The sequence below is a fragment of the Manis pentadactyla genome, chromosome 2, assembly GCF_030020395.1.
Source record: "Manis pentadactyla isolate mManPen7 chromosome 2, mManPen7.hap1, whole genome shotgun sequence".
NCBI classification, from domain to species: domain Eukaryota; kingdom Metazoa; phylum Chordata; class Mammalia; order Pholidota; family Manidae; genus Manis; species Manis pentadactyla.
This window is the reverse complement of record NC_080020.1, coordinates 16,187,706-16,212,486: the sequence shown is the minus strand read 5'-3', so window position 1 is coordinate 16,212,486 and position 24,781 is coordinate 16,187,706. Positions and strand designations below refer to the sequence as shown.

The following is a 24,781-nucleotide window of genomic DNA, read 5'->3' as shown; positions in this document are numbered from 1 at the left end:
ATGAGCGCGCCGCTGTTCCAGCGGCTCCCCCATCGCCTGAGGCCAGCGAACAGTCCCCAGAAGGGCAGCTGGCCCGGGAAGTCATCAGAACCTTCCCGAGAACGAGGCTGAGACTGTGTCCAAGCAAGAGGGGAGCCTGGAGATCCGCAGCTGCGTGGTGGGGAGGCTGGCTGGAGGGGCTGAAGCGGACAGGAAGTGATGAGAGAGAAAACCCCACCCGTCCTGCCGGTAGGGGAATCCGATTCCAGCCGCGACTACGAGAGTGCAGTCACCTCAGTGTGCAAATTCCTCTTCTCATAAATTGAGCTGCCATTTGTAAACAAGAAAGTCTTAAAAGAACACTGTTGAAATAGAAGATGTAAAAGACTGAGGGACAGTCAGACAGAGGGCAGCTCCCGCAGACGGCAGGGACCACCCGGCCACGACAGGGTCAGGGGCCTTAGCAGAGCAGCAGACAGGAACATGAAAATTTCTTAAGTTATTTATTACGCCTCCTGGCACCATTAAAACCATTCTGTTGGATTAGGCAGGAAAAATTTGAGCTAAATGAGATAGTAACAATCTTTAAAAACTGAGTAAGACTGAGTTTAAACCCAAAACTTAATAAAAAGCATATGGCACTGCTCTCCGTGCTTATCTTTAATATATATTGGTTTTAAAAAAGGGGGAAATGCGGAGGGGGTGTGAATGACAAGGTGAGTCCAGCTCTGCATTCATTGCATTCTGTTCAGTTTCTATAATGGATGGATCCACTAGAATTTCTGCAAAAAGACACACAAAAAATGAATTAACTATGATCAACAAATGACAACACTGTATATATATTTTTAAGGTTTTAAACAATTTTTCATTGAAGTATATTTGACACACAATATTAGTTTCAAGTGTAGAGCACAGTGATTCAACAATTACAATACAAAATGCTCAACACAGTATTGTTACTGTATGTCACCATTCAAAGTTATTACAGTATTATTGACTTACTTTTATAACTGGAAGTTCTACCTCTTTATCCCCTTTACCTATTTCTCCAATCATGTTCCTTCCTTTCCCTGTGGCAACCATCAGTTTGTTCTCTCTGAGTCTACTTCTGGTATTTTTTGTTGCTGCTGTTCATTTATTTTTAAAATTCCATGTAGAAGTGAAATCATATGGCACTTGTCTTTCCCTGATTTATTTCACTTAGCACATAATAACCTCTAGGTCCATCTGTGTTAATACTAATGGCACGATTTCAGGCTTTTTTTATGACTAAGTGATATATGTATTTTATACCCCCCACACACATATATGCCACATCTTTGTCCATTTATCTATTGATAGATACAAAAGTTGATTCTATATTTTGGTTATTAAAATAATGCTGCAGTGAACATAGGGGTGCATGTATCTTTTTGAAGTGGTGTTTTTGTTTTCTTCAGGTAAATACCAAGAAGTGGAATCACTGTGTTGGACTGTATTTCTATTTTTAATTTTTAGGAACCTCCCGACTTCTCTCCATAATAGCTGCACCAATTTACATTCCCACCAACAGTGTAGGATGGTTCCCTTTCCTCCACATCCCTGCTAACAGTTGTTATTTTTTGTCGTTTTGATGCTAGCCACTCTGACTAGTGTGAGGTGATATCTCACTGTGTTTCTAATTTACACTTCCCTGATGGTTAGTGATGTTTAGCATCTTTTCATGTGTTAGCCATCTACATGTCTTTTTGGAAAAATGTTTATTGAGGTCCTCTGTCCATTTTTTAATTGGAATATGTAGATACATATTTTTACATTTATAAAATAGTTTGGAATAGATTCCCAATGATACCATCGAACTTGATAGCGTGGGAGTCTGAGACACAGGGACTACAAGTTCCATATCAAAAGAGAGAGACAGACTGTTAGGCTAAGCTGGAAAATGTCATTAAAAATTTTTTTACTACCATTCAACTGTTAATTCTTAAATGTCCCCCTTAAGTAACAAGTCCTTTCTTTAAAATGGGAACATACTCACGGTCACCAGTTTTCCTTTGCTGCCAGTGTCTCGGATGCTCTGCCCTTCACACCTGGTTAGAGGCCCTCTGCCGGGTGGCACAGCTTTGACTGCCACTGGAGTGGCTAGGTTTGAGTTGTATTTTGATAAAATCTAAAACAAAGCAAATTCCTTTATACCAAATCACATGAATAACATAACACATTTAGAAAGTGTTATAAAACATTCAAGAAAAGCCAAGAGCAATTTGAAGATATGGGTTATTTGAAACAGTAAAAAATTTAACAGCACTGACAGATGTTCAACAGCAAAGTGGCGATATCAGAAGTTTAACTGGGATGTGGAGGCTTGATTTCTAGTCTTCTAAAATGTACTCTGAGGTTGATAGAGATAAGCAGGAATGCATCCCTGAGATAGAAATATTTAAGTTGGAAAAGAATGTATCAAAAAAACAAATAGCCTGGAAAAGTAACCTGAAGAATATCTTCTGGAATTGTAGTTACTTCTGGAGGTGTAGGTGTTCTGAGCAGATTTTCATAAGAGGAGATCATAGGAGAAGAGGGATCTGCAAAATTCTCAAAGCACTCATCGGAATATAAAACTAATGACGTACAGTCTTTCATTTCCAAATCATTTGATGAACCATTTGTTTTTGATAATGGATAATTTGTGGAAACCTATTGAATAAGAATAAATCATTAAATTATGGAGGTATAAAATATAGCAAATAAAATAGTTCTCTTGGTGTTCTCTAACAAAGCTCCAAAAGACCCCCTCTTTCCCGACCAAGTACTAAAACAAAGACAGAGCATGTGGAGGACAAAGTACCGTCTTCATCACTAATAAAGGCTGAGCTAGAGCTTAGTATGAAAACTAAACAACTATGTTGACTGAACCCCCAGATTTAGATGGGCCCACCCACCCAGTTTCAGGCAACATTCTCCTAGGCCAGACAGAGTCACAGTATGCGTGAGCAGCAGTGTTACCACAAACCCCCATTCCGTAGAGGAATAAAGCAGGTCTGAGGTCAGCCAGCATGCAATTCATTCATGCTAAATTGGCCAAACGGATAAGTCACGCCATCTCCCCAGGGCCAGAATTAATACAAAGGGAGAGTCCCATCAGCAGAGTGCCTTCCACACGAACAAGAACAAGGCGTGGATTCATTGAAAATGGCAAGTGCTAGCAGGCAGATAACCTGACACTTCAACTGATAGCCTAGCATTTTATTATCTGTAGCTGTGCTATCCAATATAGTAGCTACAAGCCACATGGGGCTATTTAAATTTTAAATTAATCAAACATAAAAATTTAAAATTAGTTCCTTAAATGCACTAGCCACATTTTATGTGTTCAGTAGTACTACATGTCCCTAGTAGCTATCATACTGGACAGCACAGATTGTAGAACATTCCATCACGACAGAAAGTGCTATTGGACAGCTTAGACTATGGGATTGGTTAAGTGCTCATACTGACTCTAAAAAAGGGAGGAGGTTTGTTTACTGGGAAAAACTTGGAAAAAGTAGGGGGGGAAATCACTCATAAATCTAATCACATTTTGGTATGTTTCTATCCTTTTCCTTTAAAATATGTATGTGGGTGGGTGTACATAAACACCTATGTGTCATTTTATACATAGTTAAGTATTTCTTTAAAAAATTCTTTTTAGCACCATTTTATGCTCCCTCCATAAATGTGAGAGTTCCAATTTCTACAAAGCTTTGCCAACACTGTTATCTGTCATTCTGATTTTAGCCACTGTAGTGAGTATGAAGTGGTATCTCATTGTGGTTTTGATTTGTATCTCCCTAATGATTAGTGATGCTGAGCATTTTTTCACATGCTTATTGGCCATTTGTATACCTTCTCCAGAGAAACGTCTATTCAAATTCTTTGCCTTTTATAATTGGATTATTTGTCTTTTTATCGTTCAGTTGTAAGTAACTATTCTTTATTCTGTGTGTAAGTGTCGTTTCAGATGCGATTAGCAAATATTTCCTCCCATTCCATGGGCTGTCTTTTCACTTTCTTGATGGCATCATTCAAAAAAAAAAAAAATGGCATCATTTTTTGAATGTGTCATTACTCATCACACAAAATGATGAATTGGAATTTTGATGAAGTACAATTTATCCGTTTTTACTTTTGTTGCTTATGTTTTGGGTGCCATATCTAAGGAGCCACTGCCTATCCCACAATCATGAAGATTTACTCCCATGTTTCTTCTAAGAGTTTAATAGTTGTAGCTTTTATGTTTATGTCTAGATCCACTTTTAGTTAATTTTTGTTAATGATGTGAGGTAGGGGGCCCAAATTCATACTTTTGTATGTGAAATTCAGTTGTCCCAACCTCATTTGTTGAATTTCTTTTTCCATTGAATTGTCTTGGCATCCCTGTCAAAATCAATTAACCATAAATGTAAGGATTTCTTTCTGGACTGCCAAGTCCTTTCCATTGACATATGTACTCTCCTTGTGCCAATACCACACTGCCTGGATCTGTAGCTTTGTGGTATGTTTTGACATTAAGGAGGGTGAGTGTACAACTTTGTTCTTCTTTTTTAAGATTGTTTTGGCTATTGTGGGTTCCTTGCATTTACATAGGAATTTTAGGATCAGCTTGTAAATTTCTGCAAACAGAAAAAGAAAAAAAAAAGCCTGCTGGCATTTTGGTAGGGATTACATTGATCTGTTGTCACCTTTACAACATTAAATCTTTGATTCTGTTAACATGGAGTGTTTTCCCATTTATTTACATCTTCCTTAATTTAACATTGTTTTGTCATTTTTCAATATACAAATCTTGCACTTCATTTGTTAAGTTTATTCCTAAAAATTTTTTATGCTATTGTAAATGGAATTCTTAATCTCGTATTTGGATTTGTCATTTCTAAGGACTAAATATATATTAGATTTTTTAATATTAATCTTCTATCCTGCAATTTTGCTGAACTCATTTATTGTAATAGTTTTTTAGTGATTTCCTTAGAATTTTCTATATATGTAAGATCATGTCTTCTGCAAATAAAGGTAATTTTCTGCCTTTCAAAAAAAAAATTCTTTTTATATGTTTTTATCTTCAAAACATGATATACATAATGCCAGATCTTACGGATAAACTTAAGGTATTTCTCTTCTCTATCATTTGACATTTGGATTATTTCCCATGTTTTGTTCTTATAAATAATGCTGTTCCCTCCTCTGTAATTTCCTTGTTATAAAGGAACACTTTATCCCCAATGTGCCTTAAATTCTGAGACATGATTAAAGGATATGAAAAAATTGTAAACCTCTTGATATATGCTGCTAAATTACCCTACAGAAATACGTTGTAAATATACTCCTATAGGCTGCATTAGTCCAAGGTCTTTAAATAGATGATGTCTAGAAATAGTAGCGTATATGAGTCATTAGGAAAAAGATTAGAGCTTTCAATTTTATGAAAATTTACCAAAGTTGTACTGTTCTTTGAAGAAGGAATTTTCAAACCTGGAGTGCAAAATGTCGGTGCCAAGGGGGAATCTGAATTCTCAACATCTGAAAGACACATACAGTGGCATGAAATAAATATTTGAAACTAAAATTGAAATAAAGATTTCACCTTTTAAGTTATAATAAGTCAATATAATTCATGCATTTTATTTGTAACAACTTTTAACTATAATGTATGCTGTACAGGACAGGAAAAAACAAAATTGTCATTTTCACATATCTATTATTAGCACTAAAAAAGTTCAGTAAGGTTTGCAAGATATAAGAATATACAAAAATGAATAGTTCTAGTATATAAGAGCTATAAACAGTTAAAAATATTTGAAAAATGAAATGATACTTTTTCACAATAGCAACAATGAAAACAAGATACCTACATAAAAGTCTATCAAAATCTGTGTAAAACCTTTATGGAGAAAATCAAATTTCTGAAGAATAAGAAAGAGGAAGAGGGCAAGGAGGTTACTTGGCTGCAGGACAGTGGGACTTACTCTGAGGCTGTAGTAATTAAAAACAGTGTAACATTAGCCAGAGACAGACAGCTGGACTCTGAGAATAAGAGACCCCAAAAGCCATCATGCAAATGCAGACATTAGAAATCTCCAACCCATTTTATGAATAGTTGTAAAACAACATCTATGAGAAAAAGATGTTAGAAAAATGATAAGATTTCCCAATTTTATTAAGCCTAAAAATCATCAAGTGCTGGAAAAGATGGAGCAAAAGGAACTCAAAACACTGCTGGTAAGAGTATAAAGCACAACAGCCACTCTCAGGCGGCAATTTACAATTTCTAGAGTAAGTAAAGATGTGCATCTTCTTTGACCTAGAAATTCTATTCCTAGATTTGAGAATGTACACTAGCGACAATTTCATTATAGGACTGCCTGTAACAGTAAGAAATAAACAACTACCCTTAATGTGCAAATAAATAAAATATGGCTTATTCATTCAATGGAATACTACTTAACAATTAAAATGGATGAACTGTATTTACACGGATTAACTTAACATACTGCTGGGTGAAAAAAAACAGGTGACAGAAGACTACAAACGGGATGTTGGAACTTATGTGAAATTCTAAAAAGACACAACTATCCTTTAGAATAATTGTTACTTTTGGGGAGGAAGGGAAGGAGAATAATGGAATGGGGATGGAGATTTAGCTTTATGTATACCTTTAATTAAAAAAAAAACCTGAAGCAAATATAGCATGATGTTACATCTATTTAATCTGGTATTTCCAAATATACTCTTCAGCCCCTGGGATTTTAAGGCAAGCACAGATAGGAGTTAAGAACAAAGGTTTTTGTGTGAGCAACTGAAACAGAGCAAGATGCATAGGAGATTGAAGGATAAACAGAGCCTGAAAGTGCAGTAAGGTCTGCGAAGCAGAGACCAGAAAATATCTGACCACTGGCACTGGCTCCAGGGCAACAAGATGAAAGCAAGCTAGGCCCAAGGTAGAAAGTCTGTGGATACCAGCTCTGTACAGGGTAGTGTTGTAGGTTCTAAGTTCACCCTGCAGGTCCATGCAAGTATCCTGAGCCGAGCAGTTGACCCAAGCACTTGTCTGCAACTGGTAAATGCATGGGGCTTTGGCTAGGGTAACATGACTACTTGACAATCCATGGCACACAGAACTTCCACTGAAAACAACTTCATTTGAAGATGAGTTCACAGTAAAAAATTAAAAGCAGGTGAGAAAACAACCCCTCAAGAAAGAGACTCAGAAATATAAATAAGAAAACCAACTCCTTACAGCATCTTTCAGAAACCTGTGCTTAAATGTTCAAAGAGATCAAATGAAGGCACAGAAATTATAAGGCAAGAGAAAAAAGTATTATGGAAGGGAAAAAAGGACCAGTCGCATTTGAAAGAAAAACTTATGAAACAGAAAATGTGGCTGTTGGAGTAAAAATCCAATCAGTGGATTAAGATAATTTAGACTCAGTGTAAGAGAAAAATAGCAAATTGGAAGAAAATTCTAACTAAAGCACAAAATAGCATAGAGAAAGGGGAGGAGAGGATCAAAGGGAAGTTAACAAACAAGCTTAGGAGACTGAAGGATAAAATTCTAAAATATAAACAGAATTTCAGTAGAAAAAAATTGATGAATGAGAGGAGAAATAATATTAGTAAAGAGACAGTGACAGAGTATTTTCCAGAATTGATGACATGAATCCTCAGTTTGAAAATCATGCCAAATTCTAAAACTAATAAAAACAAGTATACATACAAACTATGGAGAAATGTCGAATATTAAAGATAAAAAACTCTCATTGATACCAGAAAGAAAAGACAGATCGTCTACCAAGGAAAGCCAAACAGACCTACAGTGCTTTGTTTAGCAGGAGCAACACCTACCAGATCAAATAACTTCTTTAAAATACTGAAGAAAACAGCTGTCAATCTAGTGTCTCTATCTAGTTACATTATTGTTCAAAAATTAGTGAAAAAGATGTTTTCAGACATACAAAACTAGAGATTACTCCTCACAGACTAGAAATAACATCAATGAAAGAACTGCTGAAAGTTGTACTTTGAAAAGCAAATAAAACCCAGGAAGAATGAGTGGGAATAAGAAGCAATGATAAATGTAGAAAATGGTACACAGATTAATAAATTGTAATAGGTATGGACTATAAAAATTACAGTAATGGTACTTTCGTACATAAAAATAGCTAGACTAAAATATAATAGAAGCTCCATGTATATAAACTGCTAATTGGTAAACCTAAGCTTTCCATTCCTTCCATAAACTATACTGCCTGTGGTATGCTGAAGGAATTCAGTAAGTAAGCTATTCTTTAAAAAATCCATCCCGCTTCAGGAGTTATAAAAATATTCTCCTTTAAGAAATGTGGGATTCACATATAAATCATGTATAAAATCAAACGAATAATCATATCTGACTTGATTGTTTATAGTTCATGATGCGTGATCAAAACCGAAAGTTTCTGTGATGACTGCCCTTGCACTGTTCACCATGTAAGGACTTATTCACTATGTAAGAACTTGTTCACCATGTAAGAACCTGTTTGTTATGCTTCAGAAGATTGGAGACTGTTGAGAATTAGGCTTGGGGTTGATTAATGACTGTGCATTGAGTTCCCTATACAGAATTTTATTGTTGTTAACAACCATTTGATCAATGAATATGAGAGATGCCCTCTCAAAAAAAAAAAATTCTCCTTTATCAATTTCTAAAGAGTTTATAATCCACTGAGAATTGATTTCTGAGTATGGTATAAGGTTGTGGTCCAATCTCTCTTAACACTGGCTATTCGTTAATAGAATACATCTTGTAAGTGTATTATGCTCATTAAGTTAATAAGAATCAGTTGTACTTTTTTATAATTGTTTATGCCAGAAGTACTTATAATTTAATAATTTAATAAAATATTGTCAGCAAAATTAGTACGAAAGAATTTTTCTGAAAATGTCCATAACTTTGGAAAGACCTGAAAAAGATGTTACTTTAAAAAATTTGCCAAGAAAAAGATGTTACTTTAAAAAATTTCCCAAAAAATTTTAAATAGACTAATAAATAATTACTCAAACATATCATAAAACCCTTAGATGTTTTATTTTATATTTGTAGGAAAACAATGTTTTCATGTATGCTGGGACAAATATGAGACTACTACAAGAAAATTTTGTCCAAGTTCTTGTACTTTTTAAAAAAAAACAAAATTTGAAACAGTAGCTGATGTATTCTAGTGTGGTATATATAATAAAGATAATGTAGAAATCTAATCAATAGACTGAAGCCAAACTAAAAAGTAAAAGTACTACAGGCTCTATTATCAAAAATTGATGTATACGGATATATTTATGTAGTCAGTTAAAAATGTTAAAAACAATCTAACAGTGAATATGTAACCAGGAAGAGTACGAAAAACATAGCAGAAAATTTTATCTTTCTCCTGTATGAAATCATGCTGGACTTGAATGGGATAGTACTTAATATGCTGTGCACTGAGAAGATGCCGGGGGCTATGAGGATATCTAAGTGATCGAACCACTTTGTACAAAACAGTGGGGAGAGAGGATACCTGAGAAGTAGCTTGATTTTGACACTTACCATTCTTTTCCAGCTGCTGGATTACGAGGCCAGGAGTGGCAGAGAAATCATCGTTGGTCATTGGTTCTGCTCCTGTGGCCTCCTCACTGATGGGACTCATAGGGAAATTGTTAAAAAAAAAAATTTAAGCCTCTAGGAAGAAATTTATGATATTACACATGTATCATCAAGTCTGGATGAATGTTCAATACTGTTTTATAGAACAAATCTCTTTGTTAAAAATGTGTATCGATGGCTTAAAACAAGAACCATTTTATATTGCTACCTGACTTAGAAGTAGGTTAAGAATCTCTGGCTTAAAGGAAAACCGTAAGATTAACTCATTCGTTCAAAAATACGAATTGTACAACTCATGACTTCAAAATCATAAATCGAATCTTATAACTGGTATAACAATATAGATTAAGAACTTGTCATTTTTTTTTTAAGACTTAAAAAGACTGATCCTGTCATCTTACCAAGGGTGCTCTAGCCAGTTACCCAGATGTGTGAGACGCAGTGAAAAGAGGAGCACCACTGAGTACTGCAGGTGGGTCAGTGCACCAGCTGTCCCAGCGTACTTCACGGGATAATCTTGCTCTCAAAACACCGTTAGTATGAATTAAATTCTTATATCAGTTAAGTCTGTTTCTGGGCTATTCCAGTACATTTATGGTCACAAGCCCATTCTATGACAGTTTCATACTGTTTTACTTACTGTTGCTTTATGTATTTTAATATATCTAAAAGGTCAAGTACCCTCATTACTGTTATTTTTCATTTTCTTAGCTATCCTTATTCTTCCAAATAAATTTTCGAATCATTGTCAACTATCCCTCTTTTTCCATCTTAAAAAAAAATACTCTATTGAAGTTTTGCTGTAATTGTATAAATTCATTTGCTATGATTAAACATCTTAATAATATTCAGTTACTCTATTTGGGAATATCTTTCTTCATCTTAATTTACTCTTTATATAACTCAGAAATGTTTTGTTTTAAATCATATAGGCCTTTCATCTATGACTGGCTACAGGTATTTTCCTTTTCTGTTGGAAATTTAAATGGATTTTTTTTCCATTTTGTTTACCAACTAGTTACTAATAAAGCTAATAAAACTGGAAAGCATATTATCCTAAGTGGTTATAAATATATAAAATATATCAGCTTCTTTCTTGAACTTTTAGATGTGACTTTATTAAGCTGCCGCATACAAAACATGGCCTAGAAATACTTATTTCTATTTCCTTATCTCATTACATTGACCACAGCATTAAGAATAATGTTAAATAATGGTGACAGATAGCTTCACTGTTGTTAGGTATTTGTATTGCATTCATATTAATGAAGTATCCTTCTAATTAGAGTTTGATGAAACACTTTAAATGAGAAATGGGTGTCAAATTTTATCTAACTCCTTACTGACATCTATTATTTTTTTCTTATTGAATCATAGAAATGTATTTTATGAGTTCCAAAATATTAAGTTATCTTTGCATTCCTAAGATAAGCTTAACTTGGAAGTTGCCATTATACTTTTTTACTATTTTGTTGTATTCAATTTGTTTTTTAATTAGGTCTCTTACACCTGTATTCAGAAATTAGGTTGGGCCAGTTTCCATTTGTGTGCTTTGTTGGTGTTTTTATCAAGTGTCCATGTCATAAACTGCAATGTTTTCGGTCTCACTCTAGTTTTAGAAAAAGAACTTTCCTTTACTCTATGTTCGAATAAAACTATTTACAAAAATATGCAGCAGGCTGGATTTGGCCTGCGGCCACAGTCTACAAACCCTTGATAATGACAGTTATTTTTAAAGATCATTATATTCATAGTATCTCACTCAAGACCATTTGTAATTTTTATCCATTACACCACACTGATTCTGTGTGGTAAGCACGATGGGTATGGCTATATCCATTGCAGTAGTGAGCAAGTAGAACACAGAGAGGTTTTATGAGTCTGAAGGTCCCCAGGGGAGGTGTAAACCTGCACTAAATGTTTATCTCCTTCTTATAAAAAGAACTTTTTATATAGGGTGGAATATTTTATGTTCTCTGAAATCAGAAAAAGGTTCATCCAGTAAACCATCTGTGCATGGAGCTTTTGGGAACTTAGGTCTCGATGACATTTTCAGTTTTCTTTTGGTCTATTCAGGTTTTCTGCAGTTGATTTTGATATTTTATATTGTTTTCAAAAATTTTTCATTTCTCAACTTTCCAATTTTCCCAATACTATACCCTATAGTATTTTTAAGAGCTTAAAAAACAAAAATACAGCCCTTAGTTCAAGTTGTCATTTGCATTTGTTTAAGAGATTCAGCATAGATTTATCAATTCTATACTTTAAAAAATCTTTTGTAGTGACATTTTGTTTTATCTTTAGTGTTTATTTCTCTTTTTCCCATAATTGTGGGCTTTTTTCCTAATCCCTTGAGTTGAATGTCTATTTTCTTTCTTTAATAATTAATTCTTAAAGATACAGATTTATCTTTAGATATTTCAGTGTAGCTTTTTAATTACCAATTCCACACTAATTACTCCCAATCTCTTTAGACTAGAATGGAATCATCACTGAACTTCAAATTCATATTAAAATACCTGAGCTTACGAGCACCTCTACAGGCACCTTAAAATCAACATGTAAGCACATTACCTTTACCCCCAAGCTGCAGGAATTCCAATCTTACTTGTTTTCCCAGCATCATCCCAGGAACAGAAATCTGTGATTTATCTTATATCCCCTTCTCTTCTGAAGTCTCCATGCCAAATGAATCACAAGTTCTTACTAATATTACACTTTAATTTTATCCCCTCTTCTCTATCCCATCAAATACTCTTTTTTTTCAGGCCCTTACCACTCCTTCTATAGCATTTAACCTGAGGAAACTAACAGTTCATACTTTACTGATGGAATTGTTAACTCAGAGAAGTTTGTGATTCATATGATATTCATATACGTACTTCACAGTATCTGAAAACCTTATGAGGAAAAGATGTCCAAAACATCTCTCTTCTAGGAAAAATCCATAAGGCAGAGAATTCAGAAAGTTGGGTAAAATGTGCCTTTTAAGAAAGCTGCTTACCTTTCATTTTTCTTCACATTTTTAAGTCCTACTGTGTCGTCTTCATTTAAACACACAGTATATTCAGAAATACCGAAGTGTTCTAGTTTAGGAGTTACACACTCAAAATCATCCATCTTTGGTGTACACTTTGGAGTTTTTAGTACTTTAATTAGTGATTGCTTGAAAGGAGTTAAATTTTTTGGCTCTTCATTATGGTTCTTTATTTCCTGTGGAGGGTTTGGTAGAACTTGGGATATCATGTACCGCTCAAGTCCAAAATCTGAAAGTTGTGGACTACGTGGAGACTTCTCAGAAACAGAACTGCTTGGAGCCGCAGGATCAGACAGATCATCCACAGCAGGCTTTTGAAGATTTTCATGGTTAGTGGACTCTAGTTTAGAGTCGATGACTTCTTGCTCATCCACTGGGAGGAAAAATCAGGGAGGTCATACTCTGGTCAAACATCAAACCAGGAAATCTCATGTACTAAAGCCACAAAAAAGAGCTCCGTTTGAAATGTCCCAACTCAGCAGAAACCCTGATCCTCTCCTTAGCCTGTAAAGTTCTAGTTCAAGGGACTGTAAAGTCCCTTTGGTAAGTTTCTGTCCACCCATCATATACCATTTTGATGATGACACATTACAGAAGGGAAGTAAACTAAGTGTTAAAAGATGAAAAATCAGTACCTACAAATGAGAGTCTAATTTCCTTACTTCCTCAGGTAATGTGATTTACCAGTCTTTCTTAATATACAATGAAACTGTCTTACCATTTTATGACATTAATTACAGTGTGGAACTATGATCTAGATTTAACACCAAGTATAACAGTATTATTTTAGGTTTTTAATTTACAGATGCCTAAGTAAAAAAGAAAGACTGTTAACACCAACATACATTTTTATCTTAAGTCATTCTGGAATACCTGTTATCAAAAGCCTAGCTGAGAGCCATTAATAGGAGAGTGTTGGAAAGACATATATTTTTCAACCTTTAGTAGCTTAACGATTACACTGTGCATTTCAGACTAACAACTCTTTTCTCCCCACACTCCTTTGCCATTTCCTGGGTACTTACTGGATAATGCATTTGGTGTGAAACTTAAGTTGGAGTTAAAAGGTCTAGGATAGGAACTACAATGCCAAGGAGTTTGAGAAGGAGAAATACTACCTTCTTGTGTGAGACACAACAGAAAGTCCAAGAGGGTGACTGGAAAGAGGACAAGTGGATTTGGTCGGGATCTGGGCAGACATTAACTTAACAGATGTCTTCAGTGCGATAGTAAGGTACAAAGAAGAGAATGGAATGGGTGTAAGAAAATGCAGAAGGACAAATGTAAAATATGTACTAAAAAAAATATAATATGAAGCAGAGAAGAAAAATTAAGAATAACAGGGTGATGGAAAGAAGGAAAAGAAAAATGAGACCATTGAGAGAAAGGAAAAGACACTAGAATTTATTTAGAATCTCCCATGGGATGGACACTTCTATGTTTCACTTTTAATTTTCATATTTACTTTTCAGACAGAAAATAGCTTAGAATACTTTCTTCCTCATTTTTATAGAAGGAATTAAACAACAGTCTGGAGAACACACAGCTGATTTAACTCAAAGAGCCAAGACTTGAACCCAGATCCTCTGATCCTAATGCCGCCACACGTTCAAGAATGATGAGGGAGGGAGTTAATCGAAAGACTTTAGATTATTATCATTTGTATTAAGTATCATTTGGTTGTTAAATTGGAAATATTAATTCTGCACATTTATTGAAAGAAATGGGAAATTATTTAAATTTTTTTGTTGCATTCTTTTAAAGAAAATATTTGTACTTTTCCTGTGATGAACTGGAGAGTATTTTAGTAAGTCTGATAATGACCTTGTTTGGTTTCTCTTTACTCCATCTTTTAAGGGAATGTCCATGGTTGAAATGGGCTCTAGAAGACATCAGTACACATCCCTGTCAGAATCTTTTGGGTCCAAAGGAAGAGAAAAGGGATAAATTTAGGCTATACATTTACTTGGCTGGCTAAGAGATCCAACAGACTGGAGGGAATGAAGACGTGCACACTTTTTCTTGGAAGACATAACTTTGTGTTGACTGGCAGCAGGAAATGAACTAGGACAGGGCACTATTTTTGTGTGCAAGATAAGCCAGGACATGTTGAATCTGGAGAATGTACCACATTTAAAAAAAAAAGGTTATAAACTTTGATTTCATGATTTTTGGCCCTCGGAAGAGATGCCAATTCACTGAGTTGTTCTGGCCTCATGCTTTCTGTGAGCTCTGAGGAATGTCACAAGAGCTGCCAAAACCCTAGGGTCATATTTATCCCAAGGCTGTCAGTGATGAGATGAGTACAATAAAATCACTGCCACTACCACTACCCCAGAAGGAGGTATTATCATCCTCAATTCAAAAGCGAGGGAAAGCAACTTAGAAGAGTGATCCAAGGCCACACATACACAGTGAACGGCACAGCCAGTGATTGAATCCATGGCTTGTTCACATCAAAGTCAACTGGATTCTTTCTGCTGTACCCTATGGACTGTTTAATATCCATATCTTCAGTATGTATTTGTTGAGTTTGTTTTATTTATATACAAAGACCATTCTCATAATGGAAAGAAAGACACTGAAGCATACTGAAATCAGTCACTCCTGCATAGAGGCCTGAGAACAGCGATAGTTAACACTGGGTGATCAACATGTCACGTACTGTTCTAAGCGAATTTTATCTCATTTAATCATACAACCTCAGAGGTAGATACAGACATCTCCGCTTTACAGATGAGAAACTGAGGCACAAGGTTAAGAAACTGATCAAAGATACTAGAGCAAATAAGTGGTGGAATGACAGACTTGAATTCAGGCAGTTTGGCTATAAAATCCAAACTGCCCTTGCTATACTCCCCTTCATTAGAAATTTAGAACTAAAAAGGACTTAATTTATATAGCTCAAAATCTTATTCTACAGGAGAGGAAAATGAGAACAAGAAAAATGAAATAACATGCCTTAAGGTCAGTCTCTCAGCTATGTTTTGGCAGAGCTGACTAGACACCAACTACCCTAAAGTCACATGGATTTATCTTGCACTCTTTGGTCTTTCAAGTAGCATCGTGTTAGTTCTTAACCAGCGTTTTGGAAAGGAGATCAGGACTGTCTTTTTATCACACCACTGATAGGCACCAATGAACACAATGGTGCTGAATAAATCACGGTCAAGTGACAGTCACATAATAGCACAGCCAGAACTAGCAACCTGGCTGAGCCTACAGTAGTCTTAATTATGCCGCCTTCTTTCTTTAACACTAAAACACACACTAGAAAATGCATATTATTCATACCTGAATTTATCTTGGCACGTGGATTATATCCATACTTCTGGAAAAATTCTCTTATTTTCATGATATCCATTGTATTTTTTTTCATCAGTATTTTTGTTGCCTTGATGAAACCAATACTTTCTTGACTTTCCAAACTTGCTTTATCAAGAAGAATATTGACATCATCCTTTTATGAGGAGACAAAGTACATTGTAATTTCTCTAACTTTTGATTAAGTCTAAAATTTTAATTGAAAGTATTTTTTAATAAAAAATAAAAAATTTTATGTTTAAAATAAAAGTGATACCTTCAGAGTCCGGACCTCCGAATGAAGGTCATGTACAATCCTCGCTTGGCAATCCTCAAAGTCTTCAAGACGAATAGAAAGAAAAAAGTGCAATAAGGAAAAGGAGGAAAATAATAAAACATATAATTTAGTATTGTTGCTTTGAATTATAAAATTCTTGTAGATATTTATTTTTATTTTATATTTTGTCAATTGCAACAAAAACTGATAAGGCCTTTCTTTAAAACTTTCTTGAATTATAACATACATACAAAAAAGTACAGAAATCATAACAATATAGCTTGATGAACTTTAAAAGCAACATTCCACACAATCAGCACTCAGATGAAGAGAGCATAGGAGGGATGGAAAGGAGTGAATAGTCTCAAGTAGCAATTTTTTTCATAGTGAACACTTTTTGGTTCCTATTTTTAAAATATCTGCCCATGACACTTGTTTTCTTCTAAAAGCTTTATTGTTTTGCCTTTGCACTTAGAGCTACAATCCACCTGGGACTGACTTCTGTGCGTGGTATGAGGTGAGGGTCAAGATCCTTTTTTTTCCTTCTGTGAGTGTCCAATTGACCTGGCATCTTTAACTGAAAAGATACCCTTTACCCACTGTACTGTCACTTTCTTATCAATCAGTTGGTCATATATATCATGTAGGCAGTTTTTTTAAAGCATTATATTTCTCTTTTCTGAAACACCTCCTCTGACGATCTCCTTCCACCTGTTAAAAGTTGGTCAGTTTTCATTAGGGAAATGCAAATCAACATCACAGTATGCTGCTTCATACCCACCAGGATGGCTATATACAAAAAGACAATAACAAATGTTAATAAGGATATGGAGAAATTGCGACCCTCATTCATTGCTGGTGGAAATGTACAACGGAGTGTCCGCTTTGGAAAACAGCTTGGCAGTTCTTCAAAAAGTTAAATTTAGGGTTATAATATGATCCAGCAATTTAAGTACATACCCAAGAGAACTAAAAACATTATGTTCACAGAAATACTTGCACACAGATGTTTGCAGCAGCCTTATTCATAACAGCTAAAAAGTGGAAACCACCAAAATGCTTATCAACTGATAAACAAAATGTGGTAAATCCATACAATGGAATATTATTCAGCAACAAAATGGAATGAAGTATGGATACCGGCTACAACATGGATGAACCTTGCAACATTACTCTAAGTGAAATAAGTCAGTTGCAAGAGACTATATATTGTATGATTCCATTTATATGAAATGTCCAGAATAGGCAAATGTAGAGACAGAAGGTAGATCAGTGACTGCGTAAGGCTAGTGTGGTAGGTACAGGGTGGGATTATGGGGAGTGGCTATTAATAGTCACAGGGTTCTTTTGGGGGGTAATGAAAATCTGAACTTATTGTGATGATGGTTGTATAACTCTGAACATACTAAAAACCACTGAATTGTATCCTTAAAATGGTGAATTTTATGGTATGTGAATTATATCTTCATAAAGAGGTTTAAATAGCACATTTAAAGATTCATCACTGTGTCCCATAAAAGGTGAATTTTTTGTGATCACCTTCTCTTATATCAAGTCTGTATTTTCTGTAATACATAACGGCTAGGCATAGGAAAATTATTCCAATTTTTTCTTGAAAAACCAAAAGAAAATGCAGAAGTTGTGTACAAATGTATTGTGTGGTAAGGTAAATTAGCACAAGCTTTGTGGAAAGCAATTCAGCTATACATCAAAATCCAAAAAGGTTGATGTGATTGTCTGATAGCATTACTCAACTATGTAAACAAAATCAAACAAAAACAAAGCAACCCTAAAAATAAAAATGGTAGAAAAGTTACAAAAATATCAACAGTGGTGTCTTCTTCTGATGGTGGAATTATAAGGAATATTTAAATTCTTCTTTCTACTTTTCCATTATCTCAAGTTTTTTGCCATGCACATATAGTTTTTACAGTCACAAAAGTAAACATTTTTAAACGGTGGAAAAACTATTCATAATAGAAGTAAAGTAAAAGTAATCTATGTGAACAGGGCTCAGTATCTTAAGGCACATTACAATATGACATTTATAAAATAATCTCGAAATCTGAACTACTCTTGAAACAACTTAAAAATCTCTAACACCAAGGTAAGTGGTGAGGAATTTTGCTACATTTTTACGAAAAGTAGTAGTATTGAGTACAAGTGTTTGAGTTGGCAACATGGTTTGTTATGCAGACATTTACTTCAACTGTGGACTATTTGGCTGAGACAAAGTCACTGTACCTGTAAATAATAGTGCTAAATAGCTGCACTGAAAGTATTTTTCATTTTGTTTATATTGTATTTTTATTGACAAACACACATTATGTGGCATGAAAATAAATAGTATGTTAATTAGTGTATGCGTTATGAGCTCAATCTGTCAACTGACTTATTCTCAAGTGCCCCTGTTTCTCTTCGCAACATAACAGTGCTGGTCTCTTAACTGGAGGAGAGCGTTGTGACTGTAAACAACCGAAACAGACGGACACGCCTGAGGGTTCAAAGGATGAGCAGTGGGCAGGGGCACCTGCAACCCCTCGAGCTGTGAGACGAAGGACGTGGGGCTTTCTGATAGGTGTGCCGCCCCACGCCGCGTCTCTTTCCACGCACTGCTCACCTTCTCTGTAAGGCGCGCGTTTCACTCAGCGAAGCCCTCCGACCCGCCCTCCTGGCGGCCGCGGGGGTCCCACTGGCGGCGAAACCCCCCGAGCGCCCGCCTGCTTCCCTCACCGCTTTCCTCTCCGTCCAGCGCTCGCTGCAGCCGGGACGTCTCGCTGTCTAGGGTGCTGGCCAGAGACCGCAGCTTCCCGCAGAAACTTCGGATCGGATCCATGGGGTCGAACTGCTCAGCGAGGCCTGAATCCGACGAGAGCACGGCACCCACGCTCAGCGCCCGCCACTAATTTGAATCTCTGTTTGCCTGAAGTATCGTTCTCTTCGCAGAGTCGCACAAGCCCTTTCTCGCGATAGCTGAAGTCTCGCGCAAGGGGGCCGCTTCCGGCGTCGTGTCCGCCGGCGCGCGGAGGGACGCTGACTTGCCGACTGTGCAGCCTGTGAGTTGGGGGATGCCTTTCGGTTCTTAGCGAGCCCCTCTCTCACCTGCAGGCCCTAACTGGGATCCCCACGCCCTTCGAGCGGCGGTGCGCGTTCTTGGGGGCTCCCACGTGGTGGCCAGTGAGCTGGTGGGCGGCCCTTTCCCGGTCCTGACCGCCTGCGGCCCCTCTCGCCAGCAGCCATGTTTCTGACCACCTTCCTCCGCCGCAACCGCATTCCTGGCAGGCAGTGGATCGGGAAGCACCGGCGGCCGCGCACCGTGTCCTTCCACGCGAAGCAGAACATGATCCGACGCCTGGAGATAGAGGCGGAGAACCATTACTGGCTGAGCGCGCCCTACCTCACCGCTGAACAGGAGTACGGCCACGCGGCGGTCCGCAGGGCGGCGGCCTTCGAGGCCATCAAGGCGCTCAGCAGGTCCAAGTTTCCCCAGCACAGACTCGTTGCAGACCAGCTCGACCATCTCAACGTCACCAAGAAGTGGTCCTAACCCTGAGCCACCGCTTTGCGATTCTGTAGTTCTCCGCCCTCTTTTTCCCTGATGCTGGAACTGAACTGCGGTAACCACCAGAGAAATAAGAGCCCCTGGACCAGAGCCACATCCATGGACGTAGTGGTCGGCATACGGAGCATCTGGGGCTCCAGGCTCTGATGCTTCTAGGTCTGATCTCTGTCGTGTAGTGGTTCTTTTTCCTTTACCCTGATAGGACACCAGCGACTTCCTGAGTCTCCTAGTAGAAAAATGTATTTTGGCTGAAAGCGTCAATAAAACTACAAATAGTGGTTTGGGATCTGTGCTTAGCTTTGCTTACCTTCTGTCAAGAATAATTGCCTAATCATAAATGAAAAAAAGTGAGCTTTTTCAGTTAAACCTACGCCTAAAAATAACCTTTTCATCTGAGACTGTTAATAAAAGTGGATGTTTAAATGTTGTAGAAGAAATTTATCAGAACTACACGAAGGTGTATTTTTTAAAAATATTGGGGTCTAAGTAATGTACCATACAGTTCATCAGTTAAAGGTCTTTGTTCAAATCACCTTTTTCTGCATGTAATAAAAATAATCGAACACTTTACATGTTTTATACCAAATACAGTAATCCCATCACTCGGGACTGTTTTACATGTAAGAAAGTATTTAAAGAACTTGTCCAAAATCATTCCCATTAATGAGACCAACTTGGATTTGAATTGCTGTGTAATCCATAAAATTTAACTGTTAATGCATATGTTTAATAGAAAAGTTTCAAGTTAATATAGAAAAAAAGTTCACATTACACAGACATGTTAGTTCTCATTGCCATACGTATTTTAATGTTTTATATACATATAGCTTGAAAATATATTGAGATTATATGAATAATAAAATTTAGAGCCAAAAACTCTTAACAATTAAAGATCAAATGCATGTTGCCAAATGGCTTTTGAGAAAGAACAGCTAGACTAATGCATAAGAATGCCAATCTTATTTGTTAGCATTGGATGTTATTTTTATTATAAAAATAATTATTTTGTTACATTTAATTAGATGACTCATTTGAATATCTGCCAATAGTATGTGTAGACTGTGGTGCATTTTTTTTTTAATTCATTGCACCTAACAGTTTACCTGACACGTGATAGTTCAGTGTTTAATCAAGTTGTACTTACTAGCATGTCATTCTTGGTGGTGTATAAACACTTTTTCAGTGCTTTTTGTAGCTCACAGAAATGTCCTTGGCACAAATGGCCAATTTAGTATCTCTGACCTCTTTAACTTCTGATCTCTATATTAAAGTCAGAAACTTTCTTTGGAGTTTGAATAAAATAAGTTGACTTGAAACTCAGAGAGGCAAAAGGATGGCAAAATAAAATGGTAGGTTTGAAGAAATGGAAGGCAATTCATGAAAAGAGGCATTATACTGTACAGTTTTACATTTAGTTTTTAAAACAAGCTTGTAAAATAGATATCCCCAGTATATAGGTTAAAAACAAGCTCAGAAATGGCAGCAACATTACCATGTTCATAGAACTAATAAAAGGTAAAAATTCAGGACTAGCTTTACTTGAAGACCACGTTCATTTTAATATAACACTAGCTGCTATAAATACAAGATGTAGCTTTGTTTTAGCCACTTGTCTAAGAATGCTGTTGAAACGTTTGACTTCTTGAAACTATAGCTATTACATTTTAGCCATCAGAATTAATTTCTTTTCTTACCAATAAGCAAAGCTCATGGCCACTCTGCTATTTTTAACCACACATAAGACATATCTGTGCCAGCCTGTGCATTATGAACAGTCCCTGGCTTACATCTGTAATACAGCTCTTGGGGCTCCGTTTCATCCAGTTCACTTCTCAGGTATTTACAGAGGGCCTATCATGAGTCTGCTTGGTGCTACTGCATATTAACTCATGGAGTTTACTCCCTTACTGGGTGAAATGCCCAGCGTATGTAATACCTGATGACTGACTGCGTGGGTACAAGTATAAGGTATGTTCAGAATCCAAGGAAAGGACCGTTTATGAGCCTTGCCTGAGCAGTCAGTCAGAAGGAGCTTCAGAAGAGGTGATCCTGAAATCAATTCTTGAGCAAGTTTGCCCGACAAACGAAATGACAGGAATTACAGGCAGAGGTAACAGTTTAGTGATTATTCATGGACTTGCCAGGAGTTTTGTTGCAATGTAGGGTTCCTGTGGGTGGGGAGGAGAAGTGATGATGAGGTTAAAGAGTTAGGCAGGGACTAGAGTATGAAAGGTCTTGTATGACACTTAAAAAGTGTGACTTTTATGTAAGTAATGGGGAGCCATTAATGAGCAGAATAATGGAAAGCATCTGGAGAGCAGCATGGTGGAGGGAGAGACTGGGAGCAGAGAGACCTGGTGGCCATGAATAGTCTAAGTATTGAATTGGATGGTTGGGTAGGAAGAGGTTAAGAAGTAGAGGCAACAGAGTTTGTGACCAATTGTATGACTCCCTAATTTTCTGCCTTGGGTGCCTAGTGGAGGGTGCTTTATGATTTGATGAGGATAATGCATTCACCTGCAGAGTCTTCTCTTTCTCCAGTGTATTCACTGGAAAAATCCCTGGATGCACTCTACCATTTGCCTTTCCTTGTTTGAAACCCACTAAACTGCTGAATATTGCTGGAGAAAATCGCATAATTAGGATTATTTGTTTAAATTCATGACCACAAGTCAGAACACAACACCATGTGGTAACCTTTGTGTATTAGTTTGCTGGGGCTTCCATAACGAAATAACAGTATGGGTGGTTCACCCACAGACATTTATTTTCTCAGTTCTATAGGCTACAAGTTTAAGATCAATGTGTTGGCAGGTTTTCTCTGGGGGCCATAGGAAGGATCTGTCTCAGGCCTCTTCTCTATGCTGGAGATGGCTACCTTCCTGCCGTGTCTTCACATGGTTGCCCTTCTGTGCTTGCACATGTCTGGTATCAATAGGTATGTCTACATTCCCTCTTTTTATAAGGACACTAGCTAGCCATACTGCATTAGGCCCCTCCCTCACAGCTTCATTTAAATTACCTCTTTAAAGACCTTAACTCCAAATATAGTTACATACTGTGGGTTAGGACTTAAATGTATTTGGCAGGGACACAATTTAGCCCATAATGTGTTTTTCTGCTTGGTGTAATTTCCTATTCAGTGAAATAACTTACCTTCTCTCCAAAAGCCTTCTACCGATAGGTCCGCATCATACTCAGCGAATGACTTAGCCTCTTATTTCACTGATAAAACTGAAGTCTTATCAATGTGAATCCCTTCATCGTCACAGCAACAAATTTGTAAATGCACAAACTTTTCTCTCCTTTGTTACAGTGAGGGGTATGTACCTTGTTTGAAATGCCATGCCTGAGTTGCAGGCCACAATGAGGAACTGAGCAGTAGGTTCACCTCCTGGCTCCCAAAGTCTTGGCAGGTCGACAGTACAAATATTTTTAAATGACTAACCCTGAAGAAGAAAAGGAGATAAAGAGGTTTCAAAGAATATTTTGGAAAGAAAAGGGGAGAGATGTGTAACATAGCAAAGGGAAGAAAGTTACAATCTGGATGTAGAGGAGAGGCAGAGAGCCCTCCCCAAAGCTCCCGTGGGAAGCACCTGGATGGTGCACTTCAGCAAAGCCTGAGAGGAAGCCAGAATGAGAAAGACATGGGGTTAAGGATGATAGGAGAACAGGGGAGGCAAATACCATCATGACTGTTTTGAAGTTAGAAGTCAATAGGTCCTGAATGGAGCAGGAGGATGGAGCAATCAGGAAGGGAGGTCTCCAGGAAAATTATAGAAATGATGTGTTTGAGTTTATATGGAGGGTATCACTGGGAAACCTGGCAGAAATGTTAGAGCTTTTGGGAAAAATTAAGAGATACATGGAAAACCAAGCTAATGAAAATACAAGGCAATTATTAACAGGAGGAAAAACAATACATTGTATAAGAAGTTGTGATAATAGTACACTGTTTTGTAGCATTGACTAATACTTGCATGGTCATAAATACTGCAAACACTATTAGATTTTTTAAATTGCAGTCCTGCTAAGATGGGGATGGGACAGTAAAGGGAGGTGAAATATGGGAGTATTTACCATGGTGGAAAATTCATCAGGTCTAAAATAAATGAATCAGGAAATAGTATTATGCTTAATAAAATAAGTGAAAAAAATTATGTTGCAAATTTCATTTCTGGAATTGTGACAAGGTCTACTCACTGAAAACAACTAAAAATCGATTGATTTTTAAATCAGCCTTATTATGATGTACAATTTATCTATTATCAAATCTACTTATGTTGTACAGTTCAGGGAGATTTGATATATGTATATGCCCATGTAACCATCACCACAATCCAGGAATGGAAATATATCCATCACTTAAGAAGATTACTTTTTGCTTTTGCTTTTTCAGCTGTATCCCTCCCCAACATCCCCACCCCACTCTTGAAAAACCAACCAACCAACCAACCTTGGTCCTAAACAATTAATGATTTGCTTTCTGGCACTCGACATTGGATGCCTTTTGGGGATTTTCATATATTGAATAATAGTATATGTATATTTTCGTATCTGGCTTCTCTCAGCATAATATTCTTGAGTTTTATTTGTGTTGCTGTTTAATAGTAGTTATTCTTTTTTATTTTATACCAAAAAGTACCAGTGTAATGATAACCCACAGTACGTACATCCAACAACGTCCGATTGATGAACATTCGGCCGCTTTCACTTTTCATTATTATGAATGAAGCTGGTTTTTAAAAATTGAAGTAAAAACGACATAATAGTTTCAGGTGTATGGGACAGCGATTTGATACATACATTACAAAATGCTCACCACAATAAGTGTAGTTACTATCTGTAACCATACCGGATAGTAAGCACATCTGGTTATTGTATTTTTAAGTTCTGTAACTTCCACTTGATTCTTTTTTATATCTCATTTGCCTATTTCTTTGCTGGTACTTAATTTTACAGTTATTTCAAGCACGTTTGTAATTG

At 36.7% G+C, this 24,781-nt stretch overlaps 2 protein-coding genes across 6 annotated transcripts; one reads left to right on the top strand and one right to left on the bottom strand.

Annotated features, from left to right (window-relative positions):
- Window positions 1-465: 465 nt before the first annotated feature.
- Window positions 466-19,097, bottom strand: SKA3 (spindle and kinetochore associated complex subunit 3). Of its 4 annotated transcripts, none has more exons than XM_036924528.2 (9): window positions 18,967-19,097; window positions 16,234-16,295; window positions 15,948-16,113; window positions 12,621-13,026; window positions 9,560-9,654; window positions 5,432-5,517; window positions 2,452-2,655; window positions 1,996-2,131; window positions 466-761 (listed from the first exon to the last, which is right to left on the bottom strand). In XM_036924528.2, exons 1-9 carry the CDS (start codon window positions 19,067-19,069, stop codon window positions 640-642), a joined length of 1,380 nt encoding a protein of 459 aa, XP_036780423.2. In that variant the 5' UTR covers window positions 19,070-19,097; the 3' UTR covers window positions 466-639. The 4 variants fall into 4 exon arrangements, 3 of the variants coding, with proteins under 3 accessions (XP_036780423.2, XP_036780425.2, XP_036780424.2); XM_036924529.2 differs by having other exon boundaries at window positions 626-761; window positions 2,000-2,131; XR_005032492.2 differs by lacking the exon at window positions 466-761 and having other exon boundaries at window positions 2,003-2,131; window positions 5,470-5,517.
- A 108-nt stretch (window positions 19,098-19,205) lies between these two features.
- On the top strand, window positions 19,206-20,073 carry MRPL57 (mitochondrial ribosomal protein L57). Of its 2 annotated transcripts, none has more exons than XM_036924532.2 (2): window positions 19,206-19,289; window positions 19,467-20,073. In XM_036924532.2, exon 2 carries the CDS (start codon window positions 19,472-19,474, stop codon window positions 19,778-19,780), a length of 309 nt encoding a protein of 102 aa, XP_036780427.1. In that variant the 5' UTR covers window positions 19,206-19,289; window positions 19,467-19,471; the 3' UTR covers window positions 19,781-20,073. The 2 variants fall into 2 exon arrangements, with proteins under 2 accessions (XP_036780427.1, XP_036780428.1); XM_036924533.2 differs by having other exon boundaries at window positions 19,218-19,289; window positions 19,470-20,073.
- Window positions 20,074-24,781: the final 4,708 nt, after the last annotated feature.

Excerpts from the sequence above, each read along its gene's own strand:
- SKA3 (XM_036924528.2), bottom strand. The coding sequence starts at position 19,069 with ATGGATCCGATCCGAAGTTTCTGCGGGAAGCTGCGGTCTCTGGCCAGC. Across the intron at positions 16,114-16,233 it reads CGGAGGTCCGGACTCTGAAG|GATGATGTCAATATTCTTCT; the intron begins GTATCACTTTTA and ends TCCTCATAAAAG. Across the intron at positions 9,655-12,620 it reads AATGTGAAGAAAAATGAAAG|TCCCATCAGTGAGGAGGCCA; the intron begins GTAAGCAGCTTT and ends TTTCCCTATGAG.
- MRPL57 (XM_036924532.2), top strand. The coding sequence starts at position 19,472 with ATGTTTCTGACCACCTTCCTCCGCCGCAACCGCATTCCTGGCAGGCAG.